Genomic DNA, 13,812 nt, shown 5'->3' with positions numbered 1-13,812 from the left:
ACCTATTTGGCCAAACGATCTATTCGACCAAAGAATATATACCATTTCGTCGAAGGACATATCGTCGAATAACATTTAGTCGAATGAGATTTGGTCGAAAGGACATTACGTCGAATGCACATTTGGTCGAAGGTACATTTAGTCGAAAATGTTTTTTTTTTTATTCCACTAGAGACATTTGGTCGAATGACGTTTGGTCTGAAGGACACTACGTCGAACGAACATTTGGTCGAATGGACATTTAGTCGAAATCAGATTTTAGTATGAAGAATCTTCGTACATTCGGTTGAATGACGTTTGGTCGAAAGCGGATTTTCGAATTAAAAATCTTGGTACATTTAGTCTAATGGCATTCCGTCGAATGAACGTCGAATAGATTAGGTCATATGACCATTTGGTCGGAATTAGATTTTCTGCAAATAATTAACGAATTATGGTTGGAAGACAATTTTATTCTGAGCTAATTATTGTATGAATATTGAGTGAAAGAAAGAGTTTCAATTAAAAGAATAAGAAAACCATTTCCATTCGCTGAAATGTCATTTGACCAAATTTCATTAGACTAAATGTCAATAAACAAAATGTTCCAAAGCCAACTACGATGAAGTTGTAACATCAGTTTCTATACAGCTCCATGTTTTACATTAAGTGTATAGGAATTTTAAATTATATCACAGTTTATTATTTGAATATTTATTACTTCCACCTTTGTGTGAAAAAAGGAAACATCTCTGAGATAAGTTGGCATGAGATAATCTTTATCGTGGAACGTAATGATAAGCATGTTGCCTACTTAAAAACGAATTAACAAATCGAGTTCAAAAATGGTAAGTGCTGGTGTTTCCCCCACCCCAAATTTATATTGGAAATACAATACCCGGTATAAATTGCGCATTAAATTAGAAGCTTGATTGAACTTGTCTCGTGCGCCATAGTTCTTCTGGTGGAGTTTTCAAATCGTTCAGACGTATTATCATCAGATAAGTTTGATTTTTTTACTATGAGATTTTCCAAAGTAAATTGTGACTAATTAGATTCTAAATTCGAAGTAAGTGCGTGAATATTTAAACTATTTTCTAACATCATTGATAATTGTTCTTGATTCTTTGGTAAATTTAGTGAGTTGGTGAGAAAAGCTTGCAAAGGCTTAGAATATTTTGAATTGTGGAAAGAAAGTACTCAGGTAAGCTGGTGAGTAAATGACCATGAGCAGTGTAGTAATTTTGGACTACGTTGAACAGGTCTAGCCCAACGTGGGCGGTTTATCCGGGGTGTTATCCAGGGTTTAATTTTCCGGACCCGAAAGCCAAGACAATCACCATTTTGGTAATTCGAGCTTCCGTCTACCAACCGATTGATTAGCCACGTGCTCAACCTTATGGGACATCTTCACCCCATAAGCAGCCACTCACACGATTTCGTCATAGGGCATCCTATCCTCTGGTTCGTCGCATATACGACTCCGATATTGAAACTACTCGGGACAGCCGACGTGGGAGCAGCCTTTGCGTCGAAAAATAAGGTCAAACCTTTGTAGTGTGTACGATTGCGCAACGTACTAGGTAGATTAGCTCGAATTTTTAAATTATCGCTCAAAAGTGACGTCACACGGTCCGTAGCCAGGTTTGTCTGAGAGTAAATGGAAAGCCTTGGAATCAATAGAATATTAAAATTGTAAAACTCATTGAATTTGCTTTCTTTTTCTAAAATTAGTTTAACGCCTAGCTTGTTGATTACAAATTAATTAGGGTAATTCGCCAAATGTTGAACGGCTAATTTCTTCGCCTATTGTTGAACGCACATGCATTTCTTATGGGAGTTCAACAATAGGCGACAAAATTAGCTGTTCAACATTTGGCGGTTTCCCCTACTTCGAGTTAATGGTCTTTTTAACCGAAGGTGGCGCTTAAGGCTTCATGACATGTCATTCAGAATGGCTGCCTTGCGGCTTACCAACACAGTTAAACAATCAACCCACCCCAATATGCACAGATTAATTTAATTCATACATTGCCTACATACCTGACCATCTTCTCACTAAAAAAGTAAATCTGGACTTAGTTCTAAGTTCAATCTATGCGGCGGTATGATGATATTATCACATAGCACTAATTTAGGGAAGATATATAAGCAAGTGAATAAAGTGAAAAAAATTCCCCCCAGTAACGCACTATGCCAACGACGTCGCCGTTGTGTGAGATAGGGATGCCACCGGGCTGGTTTCAACACTCTGCACGTCGTCGCCAGCGTCGTATGCAAGCAATCATTGATCAGCAGCAGACAGTAATGTCGATATGAACTATTGTGAAATCGCAGCGAAACATGTAAAATATCGATTTAATTAATCAATCTTTAACTAACGCATTATGTACTGATGCAATAATAATATCTTATTGATTCTGTTTTGGGGTGCATTGTAAAAATTGAAAAATCGGGGCAAAAAAAGATCTTGTCATTGGTGCGTTTGAGCAGCTGGCAACAACGGTTGAGGATGTAAACATAAACAGCCAGCATCGTGGAAACATAATTGAACCGTTTGTTTGAGAAACTGCATATGTAACATTTTTGGCCAAAATGAGATTTTTGTATAGGGTATCCAATCATGGTTTGAACCAAATGGCGGGTTTCAGATGAGCCGTCAAAATGAAGTTGATTTATTTCATTGAAATGGCATGTTAGAACTGCGATTTCTAGTTTGTATGGAAGCTTAGTTCATTATCTTTCTAAAAACATCCTGGGTGCACATATTTATGCTTAGTTTCATTGAAAAAACTTAATAATTACATAACTTTGATTCGTACCATGGTTTGAACTACTGCAGCAGCCAGCAACTCCTAAATATAATAATAATTACATGCATGAATCGCTGAGGAAATCTGTAGAAATACAAATTTGTTTTACTATTCATCTTCTCGCATTAGATTAGTAACTCGAAACGTGTAAAAATTGTCTAAATTATCGATATGAAAATTGCGATTTTTTTATATTGGAAATGTAAACAAAATGCTCCAGCTAGGCGCATGCAGCGCTCCTAGCGGGCAGCAGCAGAACATGACTGCATTTACAAGTTCAAACCATGGTACGAATTCAGTTCAAACCATGATCAGTTTTTACCTTGTATAAATGTTACTATTTTAAATATTTAAAACTGTTTCTTAATTGTATGATGACGTCAATCGGTTACAGATGAAAATAGCGTTCTTTTGATATATTGATCTCACTCCTGTGTCATAAAATGCGTTCTTTACGAGCTTTTTGAAATTATGCCACTGGTGGGGGAGATTTGGCGCAAATTCAGGACGTTTTTAAATCGCTTTATTTTATTACTTAAACAATATGTACGAATGTTTAAATAAACTCTATCACTTCCAGTATACCTAAATATTCCATTCATACTGTTTTAGGTTCATTTCCTGCCAATGAGATGGTAATTTCTACTGATTTCAAAATGGTTCAAACCATGATACGCTTTTCACTAGTTCAAACCATGATTGGATACCCTATTCTGAAACCTCTCCCAAAAACACGTATTCTGACAAAAAGCACGAACAAAAAAAATTTTTGTTCAGGAACGTATGATTTTTTTTACGTTTGTTTGAGAAACTACATATGCCCACGCACTTTGAAGAGCAATTATGGAGTACAAGTACAAGGGTGTTGAGTTTTGCCAAAAACTATCGATCTGTATCGAAGAAATCGAAAGGTTTGGTGCCAATTTGTTCAATATCAGTTTTTTGTTGTTTTCTCGAAATTGTGTAAAATGGACTTATGCAGTTTCTCAAACCAAAGAAAAACTGATGTTTTCTAACAAATTCCATCAGTTAATCCCATACTTAGACTGTATTGATTAATACTGCTTCTAAATTGGGCTGAATTCTTCCGAATGCGTGCAATGTCTACTGTTGTCGGATGTTAACAAAAAATGAATCCCACGTGTATGCTGACTGAATTGGTATTGGAAGTTTCCACCACTACAAATCCATGGTTGATGATTTTTATGACACAATCACATAGCAATTTGAGTGTCACAACGCTTCACCTTAAGCCATTGACTTAGAGAACCGGAACGGCTTGTTACAAAGTATTGGCAAAATAACATTGATATCCTAGGTTTTTGATAATGTGTCGATGTGTTGATAGTATGGAAGGTATTTCACCAATTAGCTGGTCACTTTTATGACAAAACATGCAATAACAATGTGTATTAACATTTTAAATCGAAATAAATATTTTCAAAAATGTATTGCTATACGTTGCAATTATCAACATTTTTAGTTTCCTGAAATGCGTTCGCATTCATTAAAATAAATTAAATGATCACAATTTTTTTGAGTAGTCTGGTTTGGGGTGAAGTTGGTTAAGACAACACTACTAAAATCATTATGACCTAGCCCTCAAAATACATTACATTAAGTTAATATTTGAAACGAAAATATCGTCATTTATGACTATCTCTCTCTTTCTTCCACGAACTACACTTTCATGATTATAATCGAAGAAACTCGAATTTTCTACTTAGTGGTAACATTATTTGAACAGATAATATGGTTGACCTACTAGACCACCGTTTCATAAATAATTAGGCCCTTTTGACTGAGACATCAAATGATCACCTTCGCCCAATGATCATCTTCCCCCCATATTACGGTACCTAATATTTACCTATTATAACCTACCAGGATCTTCAGAAGTTTCTGTTAGTTCAGGTGAAAAATCATCATTGGCAATTCTTCCGCTGCTGATTAAATTTCCTCACGTTCACTGAATTCCTTTAATCAGTTTATCCATGGATCTTGTGGATTATTTCTTCAAAATTAACCAAAAATCTATTGACGAATTATCCATTTAACTAATTTCCTATTACTTTCAACATTCAACTAAATTTCTATTCGACTAAATGTATTTTCGACTAAATTTACTTTCGACTAATTGTCCATTCGGATAAATGTCCATTCGACTAAATGTCCATTCGACTAAATGTCCCTTCGACCAAATGTACTTTCAACAAAATGTCATTCGACGAAATGTCGAATGCTCTATTCGGCCAAATGACCTATTCGGCCGAATGACCCGTTCGGCTAAATGTCCTATTCAACCAAATGACCTTTTTGACCGGATGACCCGTTCGGTAAAATGCCTTTCGGGCAGATGGGTTGTTCGGTTCCTAATGGATTGTTCGGCCTAGTAGCTGTCGGCCAAATGGTTTTCGGCCAAACGACCCTTCCCCGTTAGATATAATTGTTTATTTGATTTGGTCGAAAACGTTGGACCGAAATCCACCTGGTAAAAAAAAATCATCTGACCAAACTAGACGTACGGCCGTAAGGTCACACGGCCGAACTGATCATTTGATAAAAAAGCCCTTATGCCAAACGAGCACTTCGACCAAACAGCAATTTCAGCCAAACGACCATTTCGGCCGAAAGAAAATGCTAGGACAAACGGCTTTTTTCGTCAAATTACAAATTCGGCCATATGTCGCTTTCGGCCAAATCGTGTTCGACCTAACAATTGTTTCGGCCATACGTTCACTCGTTCACTCAACTTGGCCAGAAGACTTTCAGCAAAACATGTTGTTCAGCCAAATAGCATTCGACTGAGCGACCGAAAGTCAATTTCGCCTGAACGAACTCCCATGGAACTTCCTATGAATTTCTAATGAACAATGTAAAGAATGTTCCGTAGAAATTTAAATTCCGAACAGGTTTATGTGAAAACTTAACGAAAAAATTATTAAGAATATTGGGGGGAATTCCGGAAAATTTCTCTTGGGAATTTCGAAGAATTTCACAGAGAAATAAAAAAAATCCCTCAAACATTCAAAAGAGTTTTCGAGGAAATTTAGAAAAAAAATGTGAGGATATTCCGAAGAATACTCATAGGAAATTCAAAATCTCTTCACGTTGAAAACTTGAACAATTTTCCGTAGAAATTTGAAACATTTTCCCATGGAACTTCTGAAGAATTTTCCATTGCAATCCCAAAAAAATTTCCGGAAAAATAGGGGAACTGTTCCGTTTTCCATCTCACTGAACATATATTCATCTCATAGCGAAACATAAAAATACAACATCAATTTATTCGCCTATTTTTGCTAGCTGCTGGAAAAAATCAGAAACATTAAAAACAAATCAAATTCCATTTCATTAAAGTAATGGGATAAATATCGGTTTTTCGTGGGATAAATATCGGAGCTATGAGATGAAGATATTTTACTTGAGCCTTCAGGAGCCTTCAGTGTAAAATTGAACAAAGAATTCCGAGAAAACTTCAAAGTATTGCCCGCAGAAAATATGAAAAAAATTAAAAAGAAATATTTTGGAAAACCTAAAAGATTTTTTTGGAGATGCTTATAATTATTTTCTCATGTAAAATGTGGCGCACAGAAAGATTGAGATACAAAGTATGAAAAGGACAAATTTAGGATTGATCCCTGCTCATAGGCAGAAACGGTAACCTCCGGAATGCTCATGGAGACATTTAATGTCTTCTAGCAGACAGCTCTTAGGGGACAACTCACCACGCGTCAGCTAATCTGCTTTCTGGTGTGGATAGTACGTGGAGGCGCGTTGTACATTGTAGGCTAATGCGTTAGGGCGTTTTGTCTCGCTAATATATTAGATGTTTCATCGAAATGTGGGAAAATAACCTTCTTACCCTATTTTTTGAAACATTTTTTTTACTCAAAATGCATAATTTTAGGCTTAGTTTTGCTATGTCCATCTCAACCACGATGAATGTGAGAAAACGCCTCCATCTACTATTGAAATTTCACACCATATAACAGGAACTCATATTCATAATTTGACAATACTTCACTATCCGTCAATTACGCTGAAATCTCTGCAATCTATGCGATATGCCACCGCCCACGAGGCAAGTTATTGACATCGCATTCTACATATATGACAGCGATGTCAATTTTATGTGTTGCCTATTTGTCGTGATGGTTCTATCACATTCACAAAAGGCAGTACTGAACAGCTGCACTGTCAGTTCATAGTGCCGTGCCAGAATCCAGTAACGACACAAGCTTCTAACGCGACGGCAACACAATCCACCATTAACCGGCAACATTAATAATATAATATTTTATGATGACGATGCGGAGTGAATAGTAAGCGAACACAAATAACCATACACAAATAAAATGTGGGAAAAGGACACATTTTCCACTAGACTCCATGGTACGTGCAACATAGCCGATGGTTAAGCTGGAATTCTTTCCCAAAAAAAGTGGAAGACCACGCTCCATATAGCGGATCACGCCTGGGGTTTTCCTTTTTGCTTTAAAGACCGTAAGCCGTGGGATGCCGATCTTTGAAATTTCAATAGCAGGAACGGGAAAAAAAGAAAACTTTCCAACAGTCAGTCGTCGAAAGCGGAAAGCACACGCCGGATAAAAGCGATACCGCGCGCTGAGGACTCCGGTGGACGTTGTTCGAGTCATCCGAGGGAATAATGTGATTAATGGCCCGTCAAGTAAATCGATAAAGACGTAAAAATTTCCTTGAGTTCGATGGCGATGACTGGACGCCTATCAGGTTGTTTGCTCTTCTTGGTTTGTTGTTCTCATGTCATCGAGATTTGTTTGCTGACCGTACCGAGAATGGATCGCAGTACAATATCGACGATAGCCGGCACAGTTGACTGCGGGGTTTCCGGTAAGACAATTGACTTGGAACGGAGGAGAATCCTTGGGGAGATCAGGAGGGGTCAACATGATGTTAGTTGTTCAAACTGCATCAGAATGGGATCTGTCCAATTTGTATAATTACGGGTTTCCGGCTGGGTCAGTGAGCAATGGCAAACGAACATTAATCCGAAGGACATAGATTCGAACGAACGAATTGGTATGTGGAATTACGAAATACTATAAGAAAATACTTTACCCTAGAACTATAGAAAAGATCAAGGAAAACAGAATAAAAGGGCAAGCCAGTTTCCCCGTTGGCATACAGAACAATGAATATGTAGAAGAATGTCCATGCGATGGTAATTATTTTAGTTTGTGCATTCGACAACTTGCTGCTGACATAGTTCTGCACTTTATTCGGACTCCAACGTAAATCCTCTTATCTCACCGGAACAAAATAGTTAACGGATTATCGAAGACAACCTGAATTATATAAGCGTAAGCAATTTCAAAATAGAGATTTGGAACAAAAAAAAAGTTTAGTCTGATGAGATTTCATAAGCTGCCAACATACATGAGGCTTAACACGATTCAAGCCCACATCTATTTTAGTAACGACACGACAGTTTCAAACAATATAAAAATATGTATTATAGTTTTATTTACCAGACAATTACACTTCATGTTTTTATTTTCAATCAAGTACGAGAATGACTGAAATGGAATTCATCATCCATAAGGGATGTTCTGGATAACGATAGATATTCCCGGCAGGGGTTTCGTTGCAGACACACAATTTCAGGTTCACAATTTACTCGAGAACAGACGATACAAATAGTTATAATTGCAATTAACGATTAACTTTTCGCTTCAGAAAGTGTGTTGAAACGCCTGTCACTTTCCATATTCAATTCCATTCAGTACAATAAACCTCTATCTAATAGTGTCAAATACAAAGGGCGTGGAAAGCACAGTAAACTGTGGGCGGCATACGACAGTGGAGGTGTGACGTTATTAGGTCATGAATTAGCTCGACACAACTCTATAATGAGGAAGGACCATTGGGCCGAAAGCCATTTGGCCGAATGCCAATAGGCCGAACAGACCATTAGGCCGAAACCCATCTGGCCGAAAGTCATTTGGCCGGAAGGGTTGTTTAGGCGAAAGGGTAATTTGGCCGAATGGGTCATTTGGCCGAATGGGTCATTTGGCTGAAAGGGTGATTTGTCCAAAAGGGTTGTTTGGCCGAATGGGTCATTTGGCCGAATGAGTCATTTGGCTGAAAGGGTCATTTGGCCGAAAGGGTCGTTCAGCCGAAAAGATCGTTTGGCCGAATGGGTCATTTAGCCAAAAGAGTCGTTAGGCCGCAAGGGTCATTTGGCCGGAAGAATCGTTTTGCCGAATGGGTCGTTTGGCCGAAAGGGTCGTTTAGCTGAAAGGGTCATTTGGCCGAATGGGTGGTTCGGCTGAATGGGCCATTTAGCTGAAAGAGTCATTTGGCCGAAAGAGTCGTTTGGCCGTAAGGATCGTTTGGCCGAAAGGGTCGTTTGGCCGAATGGGTCATTTGGCCTAAAGGGTCATTTGACCGAATGGGTCGTTTGGCTGAATGGGTCATTTGGCTGAAAGGGTCATTTGGCCGAAAGGATCGTTTGGCCGAAAGGGTCGTTAGGCCACAAGGATCATTTGGCCGAAAGAGTCGTTTGGCCGAATGGGTCGTTAGGCTGAAAGCCTCATTTAGGCCAAAGGGTCTTTTGACCGAAAGGGTCGTTTGCCCGAATGGGTCATTTGGCCGAAAAGGTCATTTGGCCGAAAGGGTCATTAGGCCGAAAGTGTCATTTGGTCGAGAGGGCCATTTGGCCGAAAGGGTCATTTGGCCGAAAGGGTCGTTTGGCCGAATGGGTCATTTGGCCGAAAGAGTAATTTCGCCGAAAGGGTTATTTGGCCGAGAGGGTTATTTGGCCGAATAGGACATTTAGCCGAATAGGTCATGTTGACGAATAGTTCATTTGAAAAGTGATGAATGAGGAGTGAAAAGTGAGACGTCTCACTTCTCACTGTAAAAAGTGAGACGTCTCACTTTTCACTCCTAATTTCTCACTTTTTAAATAAACTATTTGGCTAAATGACCTATTCGGCCAAATGACCCTTGACTACAAAAAAGTAGATCAATGTTATGTTTATTCGTCTTTGTAGGCATTACGATACTCACTTGGGCATTGCCCCCTCGCAGCTCGCAGTCTTCATTACAAATTTTCATTAACATTCATAAACATTCACAGTCCGAGTTCTGCCCCGGTCGAGTATAGACGCTTACTGGCAATTAATTAAACCAACTACCGCGATCGCGAAAGTATCATATTACCCCCGACCGAGACCGCGAAAGTGTCGAATCACCAATTACTAGTGCCGTCGACCGAAGCGTAAACAACATACATAGGGCTCTGAACTTGAATAAACCCTGCGCCACTGGCGACACCAACTCGCCGGATGAGTGCATCCAATTTCCCCCGACTGGGGGAGAAACCTCTGGGGGGAACCCCAGAGAAATGATAATGGTGATGGAAGAGGATGAAAATTTCCACGGAGTGTCCCCGATACTTGTGGAAAGACAATCCAAAGTTACTGTGTAAGCGGAACCAGTGCAAAGAAAACGAAGGATGGAAAAGTTCTAGTGACGGTGAGGAACGAACACTAGGTAAAAAACTTTGCCAAAATTGAAAAATTGTGCGACGAAATTACCGTCAAAGTGTACGAGCACAAAACTTTAAATTCGAGCAAAGTAGTGATAGTCTGCCGAGACTTGAAGGAAGTGAGTGACGACGAGCTTCTGGAAAACCTATCCTCCCAAAGAGTTACGGAAGTCAAACAGTTGATGAAAATGCGCGACAATGTTAAAACTCCGATGGGAGTTTTCGTACTTACGCTTAAAGGAAAAACACCCCCAAAGAAGTTAAAATTGGATACACTGTGCTGGAAACAAGACCATGGTATCCAAATCCGATGCGTTGCTTTAAGTGCCTAAAGTTTGGCCACATTGGAAGAAACTGTTCAAGTGAGAAAAAGTGCGGGAAATGTGGAAATAACTATCATGAAGAATGTGAAAACCGAGAAAAGTGTATAAATTGTGGAAACGAGCACGGAGCGTTCTTTAATGGATGCCCCGTCTTAAAAAGAGAAAAGGAAATAATAAAAATCAAAGTGGATAAAAACTTGTCTTTCTGGGAAGCCAGAAAAATGATAGAAGATCAAAGCTCGAATACTTACGCCGACCAAGTAAAACAACTAAACGAATTTTGATAAGAAAATTATTTTGAGCTTTTTAGTGGAATGTTTTCACCTGTCATAAGACGAGTTTGAACAATCCCATTGAATTCCACCACTTAATTGTATCCTGACAGATACGTATTTCGACCTCAACAGTAAGGCCGTCTTCAGTGTCTTGTACTTGACTCGACTAAGTAAGTCGAGTCAAGTACAAGACACTGAAGACGGCCTTACTGTTGAGGTCGAAATACGTATCTGTCAGGATACAATTAAGTGGTGGAATTCAATGGGATTGTTCAAACTCGTCTTATGACAGGTGAACTAAACGAAGAAAAGAATACCCTTGAAGAAAAGATCAGAGCTGACATCAAAAATCAGTTCGAAGTGAAGCTGAAGGAATACAAAGAAGAAATCAAAAAAGTCACAAATGAAAACGAGAAAAAGATGGAATCCATGGAGGAAAAATACAAAGCACTGAACCACAAATTCGAACATCTGGTATCAGTCTACAAAGAGGAGAAAACAAGAAGGAAAGCAGCCGAGAACGAACTTGAAAGTCTGAAAAAAGACAACAGTAAACTACAAGCAACATTAAATTTGTACGCACCCTCCCATAGCGGACAGAAGAACCCAACTAAGCACACAAGAAGTCAAGAGAAGCAGCCAAGTTCGCCTCCAAGGAAAAAAGGAAACAAAATGAAAGCAGTTATCGAAGAAGTAGGATATATTTCCACAGACCCAGAAAATAACTCAGATGACGGAAACGAGAAAAGGAAATCCTAAAAAATAATAGCAAAACCAAAAAGCATTACAAAATAGCACAAACAACACAAGACCACTCAAGTACAATCAGCAGTGAACACCATGTAATTTCATGGAATGTAAGAGGCTTAAGAGGAAGAAGGCCTGATCTCAACATCCTTGCAAGCACTTACAATACAATAGCTGTTTGCCTTCAAGGAACTATGTGCCAAAATGACAACCAATCAGAAATCAGAGGATATTCAACATACCATCGTCCAAGAACAAATGGAGCAAGAGCAGCAGGCGGTGTAATAATCGCAGTAAAAACGACATCGATAGTCAAATCATAGATATTGATACAGATCTAGAAGCAATTGCAGTTAACATCGGAGCACCACTGAACGCAAACTTACTAAACGTATATCTCCCTCCGGGAACAGATCACAAAAGAGGATATTATGGCTTTAATAGAACAAATTCCTGAACCTTTCATCCTGGTAGGTGACATAAATGCCCATCATCCCTTATGGGGATCGGAAAATATCAGCACTAGAGGTACAACAATAGAATCAATAATAAACGAAAAGAACCTGCTAGTTCTGAACAACGGTGAGAAAACCTACATAAACAGCGGCACAGGAATCGGATCTTGCATCGATATTTGCCTCTGCTCTAATCAACTAGCGGGAATATTGAAACTTACCGTCTGTGAGGATTCACACGGAAGTGATCATATTCCACTAATTATGTCGACACCGTCAAAATCGCCAGCAAGTGATCGTATTCCAAGATGGAAAATAGAAGATGCGGATTGGGAAAAATTCCAAAATAACATTAACATTGAGACGAAAAATGATGTCATCGATCAAGTAGAAGAAATAACTAAACAAATAATAATAGCAGCAGAACAATCAATTCCAAAAACTAAACCAACAATTGCTGGAAAACGTGTGCCATGGTGGAGCAAAGAAGTAGCCACAGCTGTGAAAACTAGAAGAAAAGCTCTACGTAAACTTAAAAATAACAAGAACAAACCTCCAAGCCCGCAACTAATATACGAATATCAAGACGCCAATGACAGAGCACAAAAATCATCACAGAAGCAAAACTAGCTCTTGGAAAGAATTCGTCAGCAAATTCAACGTTCATACTCCGGCCAAAGAGATGTGGAGCAATTTTAGGAAAATTCAGGGAAAATACCAATCATCAGCTATCAGAGAAATCAACTTTAACGGCCAACGCATGAACACAAACATTGAAATAGCAAACAGCCTAGCCGACCACTTTGGAAAAATATCAAGCGATAAAGAGTACAATCAAAACTTTATACCATTGAAGAACAGGATCGAGCAAACACCTCTCGAAATAAGAAATGAGGATACAGCAGAGTACAACGCACCATTCTCCGAACTAGCAGAGGCAATGGAAGGATTAAAAGGGTCATCTCCTGGTCCAGACAACATACACTATGCCATGATCACTCATTTGCCAGTAGAATATAAGAACCTCTTGCTGAAAACATACAACTGGTTGTGGAATGAATCCATGTATCCAGTTAGTTGGACCAAATCATTCGTAGTACCTATTTACAAAGGAAAAGGGGAAAGAAACAACCCTGGAAACTATAGACCTATTTACCTAAACAGTTGTCTTGGAAAGCTCATGGAAAGAATGATCAACAACAGGCTAATGTTCATCTTAGAAGAAAAGAATCTAATCAATCAACACCAATATGCCTTTAGGAAAGGTAGATCTACTACCGATTATCTGGGCCATTTCGACAACATCGTGAGAGAAGCAATGCATAAAAAGCGGCTAACACAAGCAGTTTTTCTGGATATTAAAAAAGCCTACGACACAACCTGGCGCAGATTAGTTCTGAATAGAATAAGCGAATGGAAAATAGGAGGAAACCTCATCAAATATCTTCAACAAATGCTGATGAAAAGGAGCTTCAAAGTTAAGGTAAACGGCACATACTCCCGCGACACGCTAATGGAAAATGGTTTGTGTCAAGGATCAGTTATAAGCGTGACCCTGTTCTTGATAGCTATAGACACCATATGCTCAGACCTACCACCAAACGTCCAAGTCTTACTTTATGCAGATGACGTAGCTTTGATCTCCAGCGACAGTAACCAGAAGAAAATAGCTAAAAACCTGCAACT

General features: G+C 38.9%; 2 protein-coding genes across 2 annotated transcripts in view; both read left to right on the top strand.

Annotated features, from left to right (window-relative positions):
* LOC134225479 (small conductance calcium-activated potassium channel protein) overlaps positions 1-13,812 on the top strand; it is a 634,818-nt gene that overhangs the window by 132,525 nt on the left and 488,481 nt on the right. The window lies entirely within an intron of this gene.
* LOC134222294 (uncharacterized) lies at positions 11,210-11,683 on the top strand. Its single transcript, XM_062701437.1, has one exon. It carries the CDS (start codon positions 11,210-11,212, stop codon positions 11,681-11,683), a length of 474 nt encoding a protein of 157 aa, XP_062557421.1.

This window comes from Armigeres subalbatus, chromosome 3, assembly GCF_024139115.2.
Source record: "Armigeres subalbatus isolate Guangzhou_Male chromosome 3, GZ_Asu_2, whole genome shotgun sequence".
In the NCBI taxonomy this organism is placed as follows: Eukaryota; Metazoa; Arthropoda; class Insecta; order Diptera; family Culicidae; genus Armigeres; species Armigeres subalbatus.
This window is presented reverse-complemented; position numbering and strand designations above follow the sequence as displayed.

Coding starts and splice junctions, on each gene's coding strand:
- LOC134222294 (XM_062701437.1), top strand. CDS start 11,210: ATGACAGGTGAACTAAACGAAGAAAAGAATACCCTTGAAGAAAAGATC.